The 23,974-nt window shown below is 31.0% G+C and overlaps 1 protein-coding gene across 1 annotated transcript in view; it reads left to right on the forward strand.

Annotated features, from left to right (window-relative positions):
- Dhc93AB (Dynein heavy chain at 93AB) overlaps positions 1–23,974 on the forward strand; it is a 115,076-nt gene that overhangs the window by 67,749 nt on the left and 23,353 nt on the right. The window contains exons 35-49 of the mRNA XM_087156600.1: positions 800–1,063; positions 1,618–1,776; positions 6,292–6,494; positions 7,018–7,177; positions 8,672–8,938; positions 10,257–10,418; positions 12,196–12,429; positions 15,443–15,703; positions 17,273–17,416; positions 17,561–17,740; positions 19,184–19,285; positions 19,377–19,679; positions 21,272–21,543; positions 22,194–22,316; positions 23,332–23,536. Of these exons, the coding sequence (XP_087012726.1) occupies positions 800–1,063; positions 1,618–1,776; positions 6,292–6,494; positions 7,018–7,177; positions 8,672–8,938; positions 10,257–10,418; positions 12,196–12,429; positions 15,443–15,703; positions 17,273–17,416; positions 17,561–17,740; positions 19,184–19,285; positions 19,377–19,679; positions 21,272–21,543; positions 22,194–22,316; positions 23,332–23,536 (3,039 nt within the window). The remainder of the gene's footprint in view (positions 1–799; positions 1,064–1,617; positions 1,777–6,291; positions 6,495–7,017; positions 7,178–8,671; positions 8,939–10,256; positions 10,419–12,195; positions 12,430–15,442; positions 15,704–17,272; positions 17,417–17,560; positions 17,741–19,183; positions 19,286–19,376; positions 19,680–21,271; positions 21,544–22,193; positions 22,317–23,331; positions 23,537–23,974) is intronic.

Genomic DNA, 23,974 nt, shown 5'->3' on the forward strand with positions numbered 1-23,974 from the left:
TCGGTGAAGGTATCACTACGAGAATGACCTTGTTCACTTTTGCTGCTATCTCTAAATATATTTGAATAGCAGCTTTCAGTTTATTAGTAGTAGTTTCATGGGACATCCGCCTTATGAATTCAGGATTGTCTTAATTTTTATAAATTAATGTTCAAAGGATCGGTATTGACTTTATTCTCGAACGTGTTCTCAAGGATAGGGAGACACTATGTGAAGAGGTGGGGGATATTCGCTTGTATTGGTTTCTATATTTATTGATACATCATCTTTGGATTTATTTTTTAATATAATTATTTGTTTTCGAGGACGAAAAATTCCCCTACAAGTGGGACAGTTGTTCTGCTTTTTGGTGCACTATGCGTCGAAGCACTAATTAATTTGTTATCTGAAAGCTGTTTCTATTCCCTAAATACGCATGGAACCAAATTCAATTGAGTAATGCATTAAAAAGGAATGTCTGAAAAAAATTGTGACGTTCTGCTATGGCTTCAGAGGAGAACAGCTAGACTTCATGTAGTTTTTTCTTTAAAGATAGATAGTGTATAAGTGGACGCTACTAAAATCACTAATAGAGCTAAAGCATGTTTTCAAACAGTGACGTTTACTGCCTAAAGTAGGAATCAAAGTTAAATTTTGGAAAGTTGCTTGAGGAAAAGACTGCTTCTCATCAGTCTCTGGTTATTTCTGTCCTTGATAGAGACTAAACTCTAATAAGCATTTAAAAATTAACTCCTGAATTAATTTTTCATAAAAAAAGATAAGTAAAACGTTAACGTTTTATTCCTAATTTCTTTTTTAGCGCCATTTTTGTGTTCTCTCTGTCCCTCCCACCACAGCAGATACCATACAAACTATCTTCGGTCAGCAACTTCGAGAACATCTGAGAAGGATCTGCCCAGCTGGAGAGGCCCAAGAGGATACGGAAGAACTCAAAACGTCTTTCCAGCAACAGATTGTACGGCTTGTCATAGCTCTGCACAAGCGTATGAATTCATCCTTCCACCCGACAGCCTTCAAATTCCATTACCTCTTCAATCTTCGAGATATCTCTAATGTTTTCAGGGTAAATCTCCGTTTATTTGCAACAATATTATACTTATGCTTGTACAACTCTTTCTGAAGTTGGTCAAACACCTAGCAAAAAAACGTTTTCTGTTATGCTCTTCAAAATAAGAAAAAGTTTCCCACAAAGAAGGCAGTTTCCAGGAGAATTCTAGTATTTCGTACCAACAGCATGGATTAAAGTTTTTTCTTCATTTAACGTCTCAGCTTTGATGAGTTATTAAGGTCGAATTTGCTAATTTTCATTTTTATTTTATACAGTTATTTAAAATTTCCTTGAAATACTAAAATATTTCAAGGAAGATGAAATATAAAATCACATTAGAGTTAATGCAACTTAATAATAAAATATTTAGTACTATGCAACACAAAGGACTTGAAATCAATCCGACTTGTTTTACGACCTCGACAATGCCAATTGAAAATTAAAATAAATTTATTTTTAATATGAATAATTGCTTACTTTTTCATGTGTTTCAACTCTTTATAGCACTTTCATAGTCTTTCAACTCTTGATATTTAAATTTATCTACTTATTTATTAATATATTTATAGGGTCTTATATTGAGCTCAAGTGAAAGCTTGGTGAAAAGCGAAGATCTTTTTCAATTGTGGTTACACGAATCCCAAAGAGTGTATCGAGATAAACTGCTTGATCAAGATGATCTAGAGAAGTTTGATAAAATTCTAGCTGAAGTTCTTAGACAACATGCTGTAAGAATTTATTTTTAAAATTATGATTTATTAGAAAAACGAGGAAATTTTGAAGCCAATAATTAATGATGATGATTATGAATAAAGTATTGGTTTAGATGAAACATGAAATTTTTTTGAATTGAACTTGAACATTTTTTTAAAAATAAATTTATTTACATAGGAGCATTAGTAGAAATTTTGACCAATATGAAATTAGCTCCAGACACCAAAACATATTTGTTTCTTTTTTTTTTAACTTTTAATTTTTATGAAACAATATGTTTCTTTAAAAATAACCATTAAACATCTATTAAGAGCATTTTTTACAAAAAATTATTAATTTAGTATTAATTTTATTTATTTTTTATTTTCATTTTCATGCAGCAAATATATTTCATTAAAAATAACTTTTCATAACATAAATTACTTTTCATAAATTTGTATATTGCAAATTATTACTTAATCCTGCCTTTATATACTGAACACTATATCATAACAGCAAGAACAAAATATAAAAAGCTTGTTTATTGCGATTTAAAAAAGATTAAAAATTAAAAACTCAAAATGTCTTTTTTATTTCTGCATTGTATTTTTAATATTTTTATCAAAAAGTTTTAAAAATCTAAACAATTATAATAGAGAGAATTCAAGAATTATAAAAAATTATAACTTTTCTTCAATTTGATATCATATACCCATTTATCAGGGCTGAAGAGAATAGAAGGGCTGGTTCACTCCTTTGAAGTATCTCTCTCCGCGCCGATCCTCTGACGTCACTCTAGTGACGTCACTTTGGTGCAAAGCCAATACCTCCTAGATTGAAGAAAGCCGAAGGACGGAAAACGATGACTCATACAGTTAGGCCCAGATTTGCTGATCACTTCTGACGAAGCTTCTCTTTTTCCCTTCTGTTTCTCGACACTTTTTCGTTACTCTTCTACTAATTTTTTACTTTCTACAAATTATTATTTTTTTTTTTGTCTAGATTAAATGTTCTTAAATTGTGTAAAAATGCTTAATATATTTATTTGTTTTCAGAAATGATTAACAATAAATCAATTCTAACAAAAATAACTGTTGTGTGAATGAAAAAAAATATATTTTTAAGCATTAAATATCAGTTTTATTTTATAAATTGGAAAATTTTATCTAACTTTTTGTTATAAAATGTATGGATTAAAAACAAAGAAATATATTTTTAAAGGGATTTTACACATTTATTATTATTATAGTTTTGACATAAAACTAAGAAAGGGGTCTAATTTTTATAATATGATACTTACATTTTTAGTAGATGATTATTTTGGATTTTAATGATTATGTTTTGCATGTTATTAGAACTAGAGCATACGAAATAAAATAGAAATTGTTTATAAACAATGACATAAAATGAGCTTAAAAAAATTTAGAAAATCAAATGCAGTCTTCAAACAAGGTTTAGCTAGTAAAAAAAAACATATCAAAAGCATGATTATAATTTGTATTTTTTTCCTGTGGAAGTGTGATTGTTAGAAGTGATAAACTAAAATTAAAGTAAGCAACCTTAGATAACAAATATTTTATTAAATAGCAAATTCAAAAAACGATAAATAAAATGTAAACACAAATTTTACTGAAATATGTTAAAACTTTCAGTAACATTTAAAAAAGTATAATTTTTACCATCACACTGATAAACTAAAATAAAGTAAGCAACCGTAGATAACAAATATTTTATTAAATAGCAAATTCAAAAAACGATAAATAAAATGTAAACACAAATTTTACTGAAATATGTTAAAACTTTCAGTAACATTTAAAAAAGTATAATTTTTACCATCACACTGATAAACTAAAATAAAGTAAGCAACCGTAGATAACAAATATTTTATTAAATAGCAAATTCAAAAAACGATAAATAAAATGTAAACACAAATTTTACTGAAATATGTTAAACTTTCAGTAACATTTAAAAAAGTATAATTTTTACCCGTCACACTGATAAACTAAAATAAAGTAAGCAACCTTAGATAATAAATATTTTATTAAATAGCAAATTCAAAAAATGATAAATAAAATGTAAACATAAATTTTACTGATATATGTTTAACTTTCAGTAGCATTTAAAAATAATTCTAATGTCATTTAATATCTCTTTTCTAATGTCATTTTCCTTGAAATGCATCTCACATACCTATAACAAAATGAATACAATATTTAAATGTGCATTTAAAATAAATAGTACATACTATATTCATGTATGAAAAATTAATAGATTTTTGTAGAAAAATTAATAGATTTAAATTTCATAATCAAATAAATTACAATATATTATGGTCAAACAAAAATGTTTAAAGTTTGAGCAAAAATTTAATAAAATACTAAAATTATTAATATTTTTATAAAATAAAACTCTATAAAAATAACTATATATTACAATAGTTTGCGATATGATTGATAAGAACAACTTAATTATTATAAATAATTTATCCACAATTTAAAATAATTTACTCTTAGTAAAAATATAATAAAGAAGCATAATTAAATTTTTAAAAATAAGAACAAATATTACTCACTTTAGAATTCTTTGCAACTTCAAAATCTCTTGGCATGGCGGCAAGCCATTTCTTACGTATTGGGAAATCCAAAATTTAATGCTTTTGTACCATCAACTTTGTAAAATCCTCTGCAGTTTGGTACACAGCACTCATTGGCAATTATCCATAACACTAAGAATTAAATTAATGCTGACATTTACAACATTTGTTGAATAAATATAAATTTTACGAAGAACGTTGACACCAGAACACACACGGTTGTTTACAAATTCAAATCAAAAATATTCGCCAATTGGCTGAATGCCGACACAGGTTATAATACTTGAGAATATCGCCAATGGCTCGTTTGATCAGATTCGGAGTTTTTCGTAAAAATAGCTACCCTGACTGGTTTCCCTCTGGGCCTAACTCTACTACGTCATCATCGCCTATAGTAACCCGTCGTGAGGCTTGATTCCTTTCTAGGAGGTATTGGCAAAGCTCGCACTTTTACTTCAAGAACGGAGCGTTTGGCCTTACTAGCTCTAACTTATATTCGATCATTTCTTTTTGCGAGATATTCTAAGACATTTGTTATTTTCTATAATGACCTTCCTCAGTTTTTGCATTGAATTTACAAGAATTTAAAACTATTATCGAAATGCCAGTTTGCGCAATTGCAACTTGCAAAAATTCTGATACAAAAACAAAAGGAAAAAGTATAATTTTTCTCGTGTTCCCTAAAGTAAATGAACAACTATGTAAAGAATGTATTCCGAAATAACACAGTTAATATAAAACAGCAATGCGTTTATTCTGTCGCAAAGAACTTTTATAAAAATTCATTATCTAAATAGAAACCGCCTCGTTACTTCATAAAGAAAGGCAGGTGAAAAGAATTAAAAAATGGATAAAGTCAAAGAAAATTAAAATGTAAATAAAAAGTATAAATAAAATATATAGTATATAGTTGAAATTCTCCTAATTTCATAACATATTTTTTAAAGTAGTTATTCTAAATATTTATGATTTTTTTTAAAAATTATATTCTCTTCAATTTAAATATCTATAAATTATATCATCGTAAATTTAAATGTCTATAAACAATTGCAAAATTTCTAATGTCATTATGAACCTAAATTATTATTTTGTTTCAGTAATTAGCGTTTAAGGTTGATGTTTCCTAATGATTAAATATGAACAAATTGCTATTAACGACATATTTTAAAATCAGGGATTCTAAATTTAACTCAACTTATCGTTATAAAAGAATATGTAGATAAAAAAAGTGTCGATATATGCCTTCATTTTTCTTAATAGTTAAAGTTAAAACTGAACTTTTTAAAATAAAGTATTTATCGTGTCATTTTCATCAACTGGCAAAACATTTTTATAAGTTTAAAATGGTATTTTTTTTTAATATAATAACCAAGAAAGTTTTTTTTGAACTATGTTTATGAACGGAAATAATGTGTTAATTACGTAAAGTTTGAAGGCTAATAACCAGAAAAAGTCTAACTTATTTTTACAAAGAGAAAGATGCAAAGTTATCATATCTTTGCTTGCGATCTCCGAGATCTGTGGACACAGTGACGTCATGAGGAGGGAAATCGTAGCTTCAGCTCTAAGAGCGGAGTGAACTAGCCCTTCTATTCTCTTTAGCCCTGCCCATTTATAACGAAAACTTAAACTATAAGATTGTTAGCAAAAATAATTTTCGTATCATTACTAATTACTGTTTACTATAGAATTTAAAAAAGCAAAAATCCTCCATTGTGGGTTATAAATAAACTAGTTTTAGTGATTCTTTAAACAAATTTTCCTTCCTCAATTTTTAATTTTGTCTTTCTTATATCAGATTTTATTGATGCTTGTGTTTTCGTCAGTTAAATATTTATTTTGTTACCCGTTCAAAGGCATCATTTTTTCAGGCATTCTAGAAACAAATATTATGAGTGGTCCTTACAAAACATCCTGCTCATAAAAATGACATAATGTTAATAACTTTTTATCACAGGAAATGGATGATCAGAGTGCACTAGTGAGGGTATCCAACATTCCTATTCACTGCCATTTTGCTCAAGGCATTGGCACATCCTGTTATCAGCCTGTGCCGGATATGAAACAGCTTGTCCGGCTGCTACATGATGCCCTGGATGCATACAATGACATCTGTGCACCCATGGATTTGGTATTCTTCGAAGATGCTATACGTCATATGTGAGTAACCTTATTTATTTAATGACTAATAAAATGAAAATATTGGTTAAACGCAGTGATGAGATTACTGCACCAATCTCCTCCTGGTTGCTCCAATTTCCCTTAACTATTTAAAGAAAATCTATAATGAAAAATTTATGTAGCTCCTTTTTTGTAATAGAAAATATATGGTAACTTAATGAATTATTTATAATCCACCTTTATATTACAAGCATTAAAGATGCTTGCTCAGTATTTGTAAATGCAACTTTGGAACTGATTCGAGTAAAAATCATGCTTTTCTAAATATTTCTATCTAATAAACGTTTATTAACTCTTAGAGAATCTACAATTTCTATTAAAAACAGGTACTCCTAATTTATTTTGTTTCTTTTTTTTAATTAAATAACACTATTTTAGTATAATTCAGCTTTTTTTCTGATTAATCCATTTGTAATTTGGTTAAAATTCGAACCCTCTTTTATCTCACTTTTATATATTTTGAAAAGGAAATAATATAATTCCTTTCTTTCATAAATAAAAGCTGCCGAATAACGAGAATTCTAGAATCTGGTGGTAATGCCCTGCTGATTGGTGTTGGGGGTAGCGGACGACAATCATCTGCCTCTTTGGCTGCATACATCTGCAATTTACATCTTTATCAGCCCACTTTGCACTCTGATTATGATATACAAGACTTTAAAGTAAGCCATGTTTTATGCTTACAGTTTTAAAATATTTTCTTTCATTATTTATTTGCCAAATATTATAAATTGAAAAGCCTTTTTTACAATGCGAAACTGAATAGGAAGAAGTTCTTTAAAATCATGAAATATAAAAATACATGTTTACTTCAACTTTAATGCTACAGAAAAATTATGTTTGAAGAACATAACCAATGATATTAATTATTCGTTCGTAATTTTTGCGACCAATCAATCGAGCTACAGAGAATTGAGCTAAATGAGGCATCAACGCAGAACACTTTTTCTAGCTAAGCCATTCCTAGGACCCTATAAATTATGCGGAAATATTTTGACAATTATGCAACAAGGACGCAGTAATTTTTTTTAAACTGTGTGATCTGATTGTATATGAATTAAAACAGAATAGAAAAAACTCAGTTTGAATAAATACAAATTTCATTTTCTTAATTGTTTTACTTAAATTTTTCAACTATTACAGTCAATATTTTAACTATATTTTAAGATAATATCAAACGTCATTATGATTATTAAAGAAAGGAGAAATTTGTTTAGAAGTTAAACATTTCTTTGAACTTTGTCTTTGCGACGCAGAAATTTGGCCGTCACAGGATTCAGCTCTTATACCTGTCTCACATAATTAAGCAGCACAGAAAGCTTTGGAAATCTCTCCGATACTATTGCTGAATTCCATATTCCGATAAAGTCAAGCGTAGAACAATTTTTAACATATGTTTTGCATGCAGTATACTCTAGATTTAAAGACAGATCACACATTTCTAAAATACTCAGTCGTCATCATTATTTAAATTGGCCATTTTTTCTGGGACACCCACTGGCTGAGTGGTGGAGCTTCGCACTCCTGTGCCACAGGTCCTGGGTTCGATCCTCGGGCTGGGCAAGCTTGACTGTCTTTCATCCCTTCACTGGGTTGATAAATGAGTACATGCTTGGGAATTTCGCGTTTGGCTGATCACCTAACCGGAACATCTGCTCCTGCACCCCATTGCCTAAGGTCAAGAAAACTGAGATGGGCACAGTAGATCTTGGCCCTCTATTGCATCTATAGCGCCACTGAGTTTAGTTTAGTTTTTCATTTTTTCTGGATCGAAAACTCAAACAGCTTTAATGAAGTTTAATGCTGGTATCCAAAAGATGGCCAGCATTGGAGTAGAAAAGGAAGGTAAAGAGGCTCAAGAACAAGTTAGTGAAAAGACAAGTTAATCTGGAAAGTGAAAATATTTTGCAAAAAAAAAGACTAAATTATTCGAGTATTCGGTGGTTAGGTGGACAATTTTAAATTATGCGATTTTCCGCATTTTCGGCGTTTCTGCACAATTTATAAGGCCTGATTCATTCCTAATATCAAGTTTAAAAAAATTTATTTAAATAAAACAAGACAATTCTTAAATATTTCTTTTTTTTAATAAAAAATTAATGAAAAAAAATTAAATCTAACACAAATTTTCCTAAGCATATTTCTGTTTTCTCAAGGCTGATATAGCAAGCTTGTATTTGAGAGCTGGTGTGAAAAACATCGGATGTCTTTTCATGGTGAGTGATGCTCAAATAGCTGATGAACGCTTTCTGGTCCTCATTAACGATCTCCTTTCTTCGGGAGACATACCGGATCTCTTTCCGGAAGCAGAAGTTGAAAACATCGTATCTGCTTTGAGGTCCGAAGTTAAATCAGCCGGCATATTCGATTCACGGGAAAACTGCTGGAACTACTTCATCAACAAAGTAAAGCGAAAATTAAAAGTAAGTTTCACCGAAACTTCCTTAAATTGTCTCGTTTGATTTATTTTATTTTAATTGGCACTATCCATATCCATCTATATTTTAATCTGCACAACCGAATAATGAAAAAAACCGAAATGGCATCAAGCTTGGTGTGAAGACTAATGATGATATGGGAAGTAAGATTTCGCGAAAAAAAATTTGTTTCAAGACTCTTGGATAAAGGAATTTCATTTGCTGTAACCTTTCCTTACAAAACATCAGTCCCCGCAAGTAGCTAATGTCGCTTTCTAAGCTTATGTTGAACTGTGAATGTATTGCACTTGATTAAAATAATACAACAAACAACGCGCTCTGGTAATATAAGCCGCTTATTCACTTGAACTGGCTCACTTCAACTGAAAATATTATTATCTACAAGTTTCTATAGCCTAAATTACTGGTACAGTTTACGATACGAAGCTGACTCTTAATTTACCAGTGCTGTTGACGATACGGCGTGTTTATACAAAGTCATAAATTTGTATTTTACCTTGATACCCGTGTTTTATTCCTGCTGATTCTCGGTTTGGTAAACTACAGCTATACTACAAATACTTTTATCGCCAGTTTTTCGAACAATTTTTTTTTCTTCACAAAATTATACTTCTCATGTCGTCATTAGTTTCCGTATAAAGTTTAGTGCGATTTCAGTTGTTGTATCGAGCTTTGGACAGGTGGTTCTAAATAATGTTAGTATATCACCCTGATGTCAACATTTATCTGAATGTCCTTCTGGGCATAATACTGTCAATATAAAAGTACTTACCTCTGGGGGTACCGATCCAGGAGTTTCCTTGTCTTCTGGATTGGTTCAAAATTACAAGGCTACGGCGTTGAACATTAGTAGTCATAAACCCAAAAATTGGGTCGACTGTTCAACGGCGGTCATAAAATAAAATAAAATATAAAAGTACTTAGTTTATACTTAATCCTTAAATGTCATAATTAATATCAGAAAACCGTAACATAATTTTATTTCTTGAGATAATTTTTTCTATACTACTTAGTCGTAGAAGAATTTAAGTAAATAGTCTTATTTAAATTATATATTTCAAATTAATAAATGACTATTTTCTCAAAACTAGGATAATAATCTGGATGAATACGACTTTGTATAAAGTATAATCATAAATTTTTAAAAATCTGCAACAAAATATGCAAAACAAATTTAAATTTTAGTTTTTCCGAAAATGTAAAATCTAATGTAAATAATAATGAATTTGCCAAAAACTTAAATTGTTACCTCACAGTAATTTGAACCTGGAGCATAAATGTTTAATGAAATGTTTATATTTAGGTAGTGTTGTGTTTTTCTCCAGCGGGTTCGATGTTGAGATCTCGCAGTAGAAAATTCCCGACTTTGACAAGCTGTACTTGCATAGATTGGTTTCACCCCTGGCCCAAAGACGCCCTCGTGACAGTCTGTAATAAATTCCTCGAAGATATACCAGTGCTACAGGTAATAAAATTACTCAAATTGCTTTTTTTCTTTTCATTGCCAATGCAAGAAAAGAAAATTCGTCGGTTTTGTAAACATATACATGCGTATAAGAGTTCTTATAATGAGTATAAGCGCCTACAGATTTTCTGAAGCAAATAATTTCCGTTTTAAATATTTATTACTCATATTGCTTTCGTGCTTAACGCAGAACAGTTGAATTTTTAATCAAGTATAAAATTAAAGATTAAGTTTACGAGTTTGCAGCTTCATATAGTTGACGTTATTTAAAAAATGTAAGAATAGATCCCACTGGCATCCAGCTTCCTACAAGGAAAAGGAAAGCTATGATTGGTCAAAATTACTTCATGTAGATGGATAGTTTGAAACTGAATTATTGATTTTTTTGTCTGGGGCTTCAATTCCAAATTGCCTCATATGTTTTTTTACTAATGAGTATAAGAGGAATGTGTGCCTGCATCTTCCAGGGACGGGCACAGTAGACAAAGTTCATTTTCTGTTTTAGAATCTAGAAAATGATTCTAATTTTTTGTTGTTGTTGTTGACTTGTCTCGATTACTGAAAAAAAATGTCGGTATTGGGAGTACTAATCAGTGGCTACCAACCTCAAAGCATATCAGTGTAGTGAATACCGGGCTAGTGTAAACCAATAAATAGCCTCAATTTTATAGAAATGTCATCATAGGGAATACTGGACAAGTGTAAACCAGGCAAAGACTGTTAGCCTTAAAAAACATCAATGTAAGGAAAACAAGGCGATGACTCTTAACCTTAAAAAGCATCAGTATAGGAAATACCGGGCAAATGTAAAACGGACAATTACCTTCTAACCTGAAAAACATTAGCGGGGAAATTCCATGTAAATGTAAATCCAGCAATGGTTCCCATATCCTGCTATATAGAGTTATTATATAGAGTTATTATCCCAATCAAACCAGTTATCATTAATAATAACCACACCTTTTGGTAAACGTGATAATAAATGCAAATTAATCATATCGCACGGTTTGCCTTTTACCGGTATTCTCTACACTGATTTTTTTTTGATATTAAGGGCGATTGCCCGTTATTCCGTACTCAGGCATTTTTCCTCCAGGTATAAAATCTCCAGATTTGAAAAAAAATGTAACAAAAATATATACTTTTAACAAACTTTGAAAACAAAACCAAATTTTGTTCTCTCGGAAAAAAATTCTCTCCACGATCTTAAAAAAATGATGATAATAATAGTAATAACCAACTTTTGTAAGAAAGCAGCTTAATATTGAAGAATTAGTCAAAAATTTCAGTTTCAAACTGCCTCCCTTTGTGATGACGTAGTTTCTTCGACCAATCAAAGCCTTCCTTCCTTGAAGGCAACATAAAATATTTATTTAAAAATGTTTGTCCTTATAGCTACACATCAGCGTCACTAAACTTTTACATTGGATTAAAAGAAAAATTACAAAAAAAAAAAAATATGTTTAATTCAATTTTTTACAAAAATGGAGATACAGACTTTTGTTTGTTAGTGTTGCAGTGTAGTAGTTCAAATCATATATTTAATCATTTATAATACTTTTCCAGTTGTTAAAAAGATCAAGGAATAAAGTTAATAACTGAATCAAAAAAGTAGTGACAAATCAGTTTCTAATTAAATAAAATTTTTATAAACCTGTAAGTCGAGGTACAATAATATACAAAAACATAATTTTCCTTATTTACATGCCACATTAAATTAATCCTTTGCTGAAAATGACGTTTTAAACCTGTTTTTCCCCCCGCTTTCACACATCAGCCTGAACTTAGATGCTCAGTTGCAGACTTCGTAGCCTTCACTTACCGATCGGTGAATGAGGTGAGCAAAGCATATTTACGGAAGGAACGTCGTTCTGTAGAGACTACTCCCAAAAGTTTCCTACAGCATGTCAAGACGTACAAGATCCTGATGCAGAAAAGGCATAGTTTTCTCAAAGATAACATTGAAAGGCTAGAAGTAGGACTTCAGAAGCTTGTGGACACTAGTAAGCAGGTATACTATACTGTTCGAATTAATTGGGACAAATGAAAAAAAAGTGATTTATTGAAACTTTAGCTTTTAATCATTACATACCTTAAGTTACATTGATACATGTCTGTATTAATATGAAGTATATCCTCCTTTAGCAGATATGACTTCAAGAACACGTTTTGGCATTGATTCCACTAGTGTAGCGTACATGTTCTTGACTTCATCGTCGTGGAACCATACTTGAATAGCACTTTTTATCATTTGTTCTGCTGTCGTGCAATTCATCTTGGCTAAGCGATTCTTTAGAATATGCCACAGGTTCTCAATGGGATTTAGGTCTGGTGAATTACCAGGCCAATCAAGCACTTTTATTTTGTTTTCTCGCATAAAATTCTGGACCAGTTGAGAATTGTGACAAGGGGCTAAATCATGTTGAAATGTTCCGTCGAATGTTTCCATGAATGGAGCAATCCTACTATGTAATATATCGATGTATTTGGCTGAATTCATCATGCCTTTTAGAGGCACTAAGCTTCCAGTGCTATTTGTTGTGCAGAACCCCAAAACATTTGTTTAGAAGGGTGTTTTACTGTCTGTTGGATATGATCTGGTTTCAGACTTTCGCCTTCACTTTGTCTAACTCCACTTGATTTTATCCCTGCACAAATAAATGTGTTTCATCACTGAAAACCACTTTCTTCCAGTCATTTACAGTCCATTTTTGGTATTTTCTATCCCATGCTAAACGTTTTATCATCATTTTCTGCGTTAGGAATTGTTTTTTCCTTGGTCTTCTTGCCTTACGTTCAACATCTAGAAGCCTTTTTCGTACAGTTGAAATACTTACATCAACACCACAATCCAATAAGTCCCTTCGGAGGTCTGTACTCATCTTTCTTGGATAAGTTTTACTATTCTTATTTGACTTTTATCAGTTCTTGGAGCAGTTTTCCGTTTGCGTCCACATTTTCCTTTTCTTTTTGGAGAGGATAAGCTGGAATCTTGAAATGTTCTAAGAATTCTGGAAACACTAGATTTCCCTACACCCACTGCTGTAACGATGTCTCTTACAGTCATAGAAGTGTGTTCATTAAGAGCGATAATTTTAGAGCGCTTCCTCGGACTAATATCCATCTTTTATAAGCATATAACTTGTGTTAGACTAAACTCAAAATCATAACCACCAGTTTCCCACACTGAAATGCTCACAACTGAACTACAAATACACTAAAACCAGTCAGATGAGTAAATTATAGTGAAGGTATATCCGTCACCGCAGCTCAAGGCAGATATAACTGTTTTGAAGCAGTTCGGGACATCACTGGCAATCCCATACCAACTCGAATGAGAAAATCTTGCTTGTCCCAATTAATTCGAACACTATAGTACCATTGAGTTTAATTATCTTCCTATTAATTTTAAAATTGTGGTTTCATGTAATGGTTATAGCTACTGTATTTTGCTCTAACAGTTTTTATCTTTGTATAACCATAGATTATTTTTAAAAAAATTCGAACGAGAATTAAGTTTATCATAAAGTTTTGATAAGTTAATTTGATGATCAAATACTGAGAATGTACTGCATTCGCAACTGTTGAAAATACCTGAACAAAATATATATATTTTTTTTAAAAAAATAAAAAATTTTTATTTTTTTTTATATTTGAAAAATATATTTAAACAAAAAAAATCTAAATAGTATTTTAAAAGTTAAAATAAATTAATAAGAATTATTTTTATATAGGTACGAAATATCTCATTGGCTTGATTGCCTGCTAAAAAAATACAAAAAACTTTTGTAAGAGCAAAGTTTCTAGAATTAGTTGATTTTTTCATGAAAATAAAATAATATTTCGTAGATTAAGAATTTTTGCATTTGATTCTTTTCAAATAATATTTTTACATCATGTCACAGTTTCGTAAATTTTTTTTTATCCTTAGTTAGAATTAAGTGACATTTTCATAAAAAAAATATGCACAAAAAATGTGGGCTTATTTTTTAAAATATAAAATAAGAACAAAATATGAAAAAATATGTTTAAATAAAAAATAAGAAAGTTGTTTCATTTGTTATACGTTTATGAAAATTAATTATTTCATGGGGGCCAGCTAACAAACCCATAAGCGCGCTGCGCAGCTCCTTCCGAGCAAGAGCTCGAGCAAGTTTCGCTCGATTATTGGATACTCATATGTATCAGTCTAGCATTAAATGTATGCTGGAACTATTTTGAAAATAAAATTCTCAAAATATGTAAAATAACCATCTTGTGAAAATTTTAATTTATAAACATTTCATTCAATCTATATACATTACAATTCGATTTATATTCATTTCAGTGTTGCATGGAAATAAGAAATTGCATTTGCAATAAATAATCCCTAAAATTTTCTTTTAAACGGAATCAATCATAAATTTAAGTGTTTGGAGACACAACAGTTTTAAAAGGCTTTTATTCATGAATTCTCAAAATGATAAAAAACCAATGAAAAGGATAAGAAAATAAGAAAAAAAAGCATAGGTGTCCGAACTGCGTTGATAAAACTCATCTCTTTCTTGGGTTAACTATTAAAAATGGTGTCATTAAAACTATAATAAAGCTCAAAACTATTATGTTACCTGCGTAAATTGATTTGGATAATTAAAACAAAAATATAGAACAGTTTGTTTAGATAGCTTTTAACTTTTCATTTCTGCCCAACATATAGCTTAGTTTGCTTCAACTTTTCGTTGTCCACTGGAGAACATAATTTTCATTCAGAAATTTATAAACATGTATGTTTAAACGTTCATACTTATGTCTGATCTCTCACTTGTTATTTTTAGTTTTCAGTTCTTTGTTGCAAACGCGAAAAAGAAATTTAATTGTTTTTAACAATATACACACTTACGCATTTAAAGTTCTTTTTTCTATTCATAATAATAGTTTAATCATCAAATTTTAATCCTTAAAGAAATTGACCATTTGCTTATTAAAAAATGTATTAATTAGAAATTAATTAGAAGAAGAAAGCAGTTAATTTCTTTCGATTGTAGGTTGATGTTCTGAAGACACAGCTTGCAGAACAGGAGATAGAATTGCAACAAAGAAGTGAGGACATCGATGCTCTTCTGGAAACCGTTGGTCAAGAAACGGAGATAGCTTCTCGTGAAAAAAATGTTGCAGCTGCAGAAGAAATCAAAGTAACGAGAATTCACGAAGAGGTCTCAAAACGCCAAAAGGAATGTGAAGAAGATTTAGCAAAGGCAGAACCCGCTCTTGTAGCTGCTCAAGAAGCTCTTAACACACTAAACAAGGTTTCTAATTGCAATGCCTTTTTTTTCTCGCGTGGTCGCCTTTGGTCGCGAAATGAAAACTATAATTCAACCATAATGAAAATCATAGCTTAAACAAATCCCCCACCTTCCTCTTTATATAGGTGGCTCACCAAGACACTATTCCTTTCCTGATCGATTGAATAATCAGAATCTATATGTTCTGCATCGTTGTTGTATTTTATGAAAGTCTCCCTGTCAGCCGAAAACAAATCACAGAACACACTTCACACTTTGTCGGAGAGTCCATTAACGTAAGCACTAACGGAAACATGCTTATGTGCTGTCAATGCACTTACAACTGACAAATGGAACACGGTGCATTCTACTGGAGTTCTAATTTAGTTTTAGACACTGAGTAACATATCTACGCAAAAATTTAACAGATTTTCACTGTGATTTTATTTTAATTTCATGAACTGATTGAACCCTGAAATAACCATCATACTTTGATTTTTACATAAAAATTTTATCTTCTTATATATTTTTTAAAATGTTATTTTTTTTTCTTTTTTATGCATATTTTTTTAGAGTATTAATATTTGTTAGTTTTTTTAGGTTAAATATGTTTTTAGCTGCTTGAAAATATAGATCTCACTAATTTTTAGTCATCTCTCTGAAGTTTATATGCGGTTTCCACGACCCCTAAACACTCTAGTGATCTTTCAACCTTTTATTTTGTTTGATTTCCGCTTTATTTTTGAATCATACATGGTTCAACTCCTTTTAATTTCACTACATCCTAATGTTTTTTACGTTTGGTGCATATAGTCGTTTTACCACCAAATTTTACCTTTAATTCAATCCCATAGCTTTCCGTCTCTTCGTTATTAGTTTAATTCTTTGGTATATAATTTCTCCGTAATAATACCGTATTCTTTTTGAACATTAGCTATGCATTCGTTTCTTATGTAAATAAAATACGCATTATAGACTGTATTTTCAAACCTTAGAAGAAGTTTAAAAAAAGTTTCTTTTTTTTCTTCTTTTTTTTTTCAAATGGCAGGCACTGAACATTATTCTTCGCCTTAGAAGATGCCGGAATTGTTACTTATCTCACGTTACCTAGTGGGCACCTGTGAACCAAAGTCACGGAAACAAGCAACATTACCCACGACACACACTGCCACAAACCCGTTTATAGGGTGGGCCACTTTCACACATCACACATAACAGAGGACAACACATAGAGAGAGAAACATCCACGCCCAGAGCGGGATTCGAACCCGTAGCCATTGGCTTCACAGTCAGGCGTGCTAACCTCTCGGCCACATGGCCGGCTAAGTTTCTTTTATTACATATGCTCATTCTGTGGTGATAATACTAATACTATATCACTTACCATTTTTTGATTCCGAGTCAAGTTAGGTTTAATTTTTTATGATTATTTTATCTATTTTATGGTTTTAATATGTTATCTAATTTAGTTTTAGATTTGCCCCATACAGTACTGGCAACTTTCAATTATATTTGTACCAAATATATATATTAAGCCTCAATTTTTTTGAACGTTTCTGTATCCGTTATACTAAGATAAAAAATTTTCTGCAGAGCAATTTGACTGAACTTAGAAGTTTCGGATCGCCCCCTGTAGCAGTAAGAAATGTAACTTCAGCTGTGATGGTGCTTTTAGCAACAGATGGCAAAATTCCAAAGGATCTTTCGTGGAGAGCTGCCAAGCTTACTATGAGTAAGGTACTCAATGCACTCATGTGTACTTTATACTATGCTTTATTTTCATTATACGCTTAATACTTTATACACTCATTACGGAAATGACTTTAACAAGCTAAACTGAACCAAAAGATTTAATGATCTACAAACCTTTCAATTTTGCAGGTGGATAATTTCCTAGATTCCTTGATTAATTTTGACAAGAACAACATCCATGAGAATAGCTTGAAGGCAGTCCAAACATACCTCAAGAGTCCAGAATTCAAGCCGGAAGTGGTCGTTGGCAAATCTCAAGCTGCTGCAGGATTGTGTTCATGGGTCATCAACGTTCTCAAATATTATGAAGTAAGGAATGAAAATAATTATACTCTTAAAAAAGTAAAAATAAGATATATAATAAAATCGATCTTTACAAAAATTGCCTAATCCAATGACGCCTCTTCCCAACAGGGTCATACAGGTGAAGGCTTGTCGATTCATATGCCGTTTTTGCTCACATTGACCACACTGCTAATGAGAAATACAAATGGTACGCGAATAATGAGTTATGATGGGTTCGTAGGGGATAATCACGAAAACATTTACTCATATGATTTCTAATGCGCATGCCCAGTCGTGACGTCTCAACTGGATTGATTGGCAAACATACTTCTACGAAGTACAAAAATCTATGTCACTTTCAATTTTGCTCTTGAGTAGAGGTCACATTCCTCTGAAACGTAAGCTTCAGTGCCCATAACTGTGCCGTTGTGTTAACTGTGGATGGTTCACTGTGTTTTTTTTCTCTATGGATGTTAATCCGTATATAGCTAAACACAGGGGGCTCTAATGGTTAAAACTTGTAAACAGATTTCAAAATTTCCGATTCATTTAAAAAACTCACCATCATATTTTACCATTGTAAATAAACTCATAGCCCATAGGGTGACAGCCCATGGAAGGCCAAGGCCTACTGTGCCCATCTCAGTTTTCTTGACCTTGGGCTCTGGGGTGCAAGAGCAGATGTTCCGGTCAGGTGGTCAGCCGAACGAGGAAACCCCAGTATTTAGTTCCCAAGCATGCTTGGTTCTCATTTATCGACCCACTGAAGGGATGAAAGGCTGAGTCAACCTTGCCCTTGGATCGAACCCAGGACCTGTGGCACGGGAGAGCGAAGCGCTACCACTCAGCTACCGGGCGTCATCTTGTAAATAATGTTAATAATATTACTTGAACTATTTATAATTCAATTAAAAAAAGCCATTTAACTTTAGCTGAATTCATAAGATACTGAAGACAACCCTTATACTTCATTTAGGTCGTAATGTTAATTTCTTTAAATTCATTAGTGGCTCTCGACTTCCGGAAATAAAAAAAATCTTATGAATAGTAAAATTGTATATAAATCTAAATATAATCAAAATAATAAAATTTCTTAGAAATTTAAGTCTAGAAGTCTTTCGAAATCTGTTCACACATCATCTCGTAAAACATAACATAATAAGGGGATGCGACTGCGCCGGAATTTTTCTAGATTCAATAACAGTTTTAAAATCCTGCTACTGCTTAAATTCAGTTAACGATCCATATAACACGAATGCGAGTTAGTTAAACTCAAAAAGTCAAACAGAGTCAAGCAAGTTTGCCCAAATGTTTATTTTAGTAACTCTGTCTTCTAGGTTTGAATTCAAAGCGCTAAAATATTTCTTTCTTATTTATGAATCATATAAGATAAATCATTAACTATTTTATCGAATAATTTTGTGTAATTCAAAAGTTTATCTTCATTCATTCACTTATTTATTGAAGGTATATTGTGATGTAGATCCAAAGCGTAAAGCATTGGCTGAAACTAATGCCGAATACAACGTTGCGAAAGAAAAATTGGCTCGGATCCAAGAAAAAGTCACGGTTAGTGTTTTACAAAAACTGTATTAATTTTGAATTATTAATTGAGAGAAACTTATTGCTAATTTCCCTATTGCTTATAACATATTTTTAGGAAGCTGAAATTCGTCTGGCAGAGTTGCAAACTAGGTGTGAAACTGCCAGAGAAGCAAAAGCTAAGTGTGAAGCGGAGGCTGAAAAAACTAACTTTAGCATCCACCTAGCCAACCGACTTCTGGGAGGATTAGCATCTGAGAGACAGCGATGGTCAGAATTAGCAACCGATTTCAGACGCCTTGACAGTACTCTACCGGGAGATGTACTTCTGTCATCTGCTTTTGTGGCCTATTTAGGTCCTTTCACTAAACTGTATAGATTACAACTTATACACGAGTACTGGACTCCCTTTTTAAATGAAGTGAGTATTTTAGTGAGTCCTAAATAACATTTTACAGCTAGATTGGTAATATTTTGCGGCTAGGTTAATTTCTTTCAAAAAACATTAATAAATTAAAAATTTGGTTTTGAAATGGTAAAAAAATATCAGATCAAGGAAAAAATTGCAGAAGATTAATATAAGGTTTCTATTCCTCTATATCGTTTGTGTTATTTTAAACTTATGAAATTAACTGCACTGTTTATAAGTTTGAAAACAAATTGGAAAACATTTGATTAAATAAATTAGTTATGATTTTAGAAATTAAATTGTATAATTTTTGATATTTAAAAATAAAGTAATAGTGAAGAGCAATTTGATGTATAACACGGAAAGTTACTAGTTATAATGTCTATTTTGATTCAAGGTAAACGAGCAATAAAAACGAACCGAGAGAGTTCATTTTTATTGCAAAAGTACCAGGTTCTCATAGCTACTTGGTTTGTATACTACGACAGCAAGAGTGTGATGACAACTTTATAGACATAAAATGTACCCAATTATAAATAGGCCACTGGTGCAAAGTCTTTTGTTATCATCGATCTAACCTTGGAGTATTTTTTCAAATTTCATATCGCTTAACGAAAATATCAGTTAGTCTCACTTATATTCATGGTTGATACTGAGATTTCGTCCTTTTTTGAGTTTAATTTGGTAACGCATGTAGGTTTAATTTTCACAAACATTTTTAGTGGATGTGCTGTTCCACGAAATTGATTTTAAAAAAATGGTATAATTTTAGCAACATATCAATAAACATTTTATGTAAATGTTGCGTAATTACGGTTTAAAATTTCGTATTTTTTTCTTTTTATAAATCTAAAAATTTGTCCCACATCTCATTGTCTACTTTGAGCGGTAATTACGTGACTTACGCAATCAGACCTAACTCTTTATCCTGTAATCTCTTTGCACTTGGGTATGAAACATTCTAGTTTTGGTGCACTGTATTGTTGTATACGTAAACATTAAATGTAGTATACAATGAATAGAATTATCACTTTTGAAATGCACAATTAAATTTCAACGCATTTTTCGAAAGTTAATTAAGTAATCAGACTCTCAAACAGACTCCGTCATTTTACAATGCTCAAAGCTTGTTGTAAAAAGTCCCTAGCAATTTACAATCAGCCACACAATTTTTAATCTTATTGATATCCAAGCTTATTGGAAAATACATCATCTATTGCTCAATTAACCAAATTTATATGAGGCAGTAGTGAAGTTTCATAATAAATAGACTTTATTAAATAAGCTTTATTATAATTATTAAATAGGGTTTATTTCAATAAGCGTAAGCAAATTTAGTGTAAGTAATTCTTCGCAGTTTCCTAACTTGCCTAAAATCATAGAAACTGATTTAATGAACTTAAAAAATAACATACAGATTAAAAATTTCTGAAGACCTTTTCAATAAACCTGGAGCTTTGCAAAAAGCCGGCGACATTTGCAAGGAGTCCCATTTTTTTCTCCAATGAAACTACGACAGATTCATCACCCTCAATCTCCCAAATTTCTGAATTAAGAGGGCTAATATTTTTTTAAAACTTAAATCACCATTGTTTAATTTCCAGAATAAACTACCAGTTGGTTTGGATTGCATAGATAGAGCTGGGACAGAAAGCCCAATCATAGCTTTGTTACTAGAAGACGAGACTGTTGTTGGAAGATGGCGAAATTTAGGCTTACCTGGCGACAAAACTTCAGTGGAGAACGCAGTTCTCTTCAATTCATGTTTCTTGCTGTGGCGTTGGCCACTCATCATTGATCCACAAATCAGAGCAATTCCCTGGATAAAAACCATTTTTGGAAATAAACTTTTAATTGTAAGAACGGATCAAAAAGGGTAAGATATTTATAATATCGGATCGACATTTTAAAATTTGATCTACTTATCTAAGTGTTTTGTTTGCAATAATTAGTTGTTATATTCACCTTTAAAATTACAAATTAAAGTGATTATCATTAAATAGGAAACTAAGTTTGCTTTACTTAACACAAGGTATTTGCTTTCAGAATGGATAAAATATAGCTCAATATTAGTAGAGGATATTTTGTATCTTCCCCGAAACAGATTACATGTTCACTTATTTCCCGCAGTAACTTCACCTTACAAACTAAAAGTCTAAACTTTTATCTGAATGGTAGTGAAATACCATGACTGTTTCTGCTTCATTTTCCCCTTTAAAATAATCTTGTGTCGTACGAAGTCAATGATGCTCTATATTTTTATTAATATCTTAAAAAATTAAGGGGATTAAAATTTTGACTCCAAATTCAGTCAATGAATGACACTATAAATAATCTCACGTAGTAACACGTCACGTGTGCTATTATAGCAACTTTGTAACTAGAGATTGTTTTTATGAGTATAGTGCTTGAAAGGAGGTACAGTATTTTTGTATGCATTTCGTATTTTTTCATAGTATAATTAAACTCTTCTCTAAAACATTTTACATCGATTGGCATAAGAAGAAATTTATTGCAATCTTACAGGTACTTAGATATAATAGAAGAAGCTGTCACATCTGGAAAAGCTGTTCTAGTGGAAAATCTTTCTGAGAAAATAGATCCACTTTTATTTCCACTGATATTCTGCAATTTTGTGAAAAAAGGAAAGTACGTTTAAAGTTACTTTTACGTTTAAAGTAAATAATTTACTTTTCATACAGGGTTACTGTGTTAGGGCAGTTTTATTCGCACTTACATTCTTTTAATTTAATTGTTATCAGTTGAAAATTTTAATTAATTTCCTTAAAAGCTTTATTTTGCAAATCTGAAATTAATTTTATTTCAAAATAGCACAAAAGAAACAACTAGGATTCAATCCTCACTAGAGGCTTGGAGTCTATCCAATTTCATATCGACGAGTACTACATCTGGGAAGTGGTATCACCACATGCTTATCACAATGGGCTGCATTGTGCGCAATGCTGATCACACTGTCACATTTGCCACTAAATTGTTCAGCCTTACTTCTCCATGAACTGGTTCACAGCTGGCAGTTACGAGAAAGCTTTACTTTAATTCAAAATTAAAGTTTTATATAAATTAATTCTTTCTTTTTAATTTTTAATTCCCTACAGTCAATATCCGCTTGAACATAAGAAATTCGTATGTTTCTTTAACCCTTTGATGAAGAATTTTCATTAATCCATTTTTTTCATACTTTTTTTATTATTTTGTATTAATTTAAATCAAAATAAAATGAAAATGTTATATTTAGTATTTTAATAATTTTTTGTTATGAAATACAGCAAATACAGTCCTTTTACGTTAAAGGTAAATTTTTCCAAACATGGCTCACTTCCAAACAATTTTTCAAATCTGCTCTTATTTGCAGTTACTTAGAACAAAGAAAAATAGTAATTCATCATTAAAATATCTGAAATCCATTATTGATAAATTTTTGATTCTGAATGAAAAAAATTAATCATTATTTTTTGAATTTTCCATTTTAGAACTAATATAATTCCGAGAATCTGACATAGTTTTTTACTAACTATTAGACTGTTTTTTATAATTAAAAAATCCCAAAATATATTTTTACTTGTAATTAGAACGTCCGCAAAAAATATATATAAATTCATCATATAAACATTTCAATGTAATATTTTGATCAATTTTTTTCCAGAGCAATTAAATTAGGAACGAAAGAAATTCCTTTTAATCCAGATTTCCAGCTCATTCTTCACACGAAATTGAACAATCCACGATATGGACCAGAAATTCAGGCTCAGACAACCGTCATCAATTTCGGTGTAACAGCTGAAGGGCTGGCTGATCAACTACTGGCGGAAGTTGTTTCTAAAGAAAGACCAGATCTCGAAGAATCTAAGGTGAAGTGTGGATAGATTTTATTTTGTTACAAACAATGCAAACAATGAAAAATAGTGATATGAAATAAGGATAAAAAAAAGGAGTGCAAAACAATGATAACACTAGAGTACAATTTTATTTTCTGTGGAGCATCGCATTTTAAAAAAGTATGATGGTTTAACACTGTACTTGCCACGAGCTTTAACTACACAGTGTATTATCGATAAATATAATTATAAAACGTACATAATTTAACCATATCTTTTCATAGAATGTGTGACGCGGGATCTCCCTCACTAGATGCACACTTTAAAAGGTAGAGAAACATTTTTTTAAAGATTAGTATTATTAAGCTCGTAAAAATATCCCTTTAATCGCTTAATCTTTTATTTAATTTTCAATGGATTTTTTATTCGAAATTTACTTTGAGATTTTATTAGTGGTATGAAACCACAGCA

The sequence above is a fragment of the Parasteatoda tepidariorum genome, chromosome 2, assembly GCF_982258835.1.
Source record: "Parasteatoda tepidariorum strain Cologne lab strain chromosome 2, Ptep-v5.0, whole genome shotgun sequence".
Lineage (NCBI taxonomy): Eukaryota > Metazoa > Arthropoda > Arachnida > Araneae > Theridiidae > Parasteatoda > Parasteatoda tepidariorum.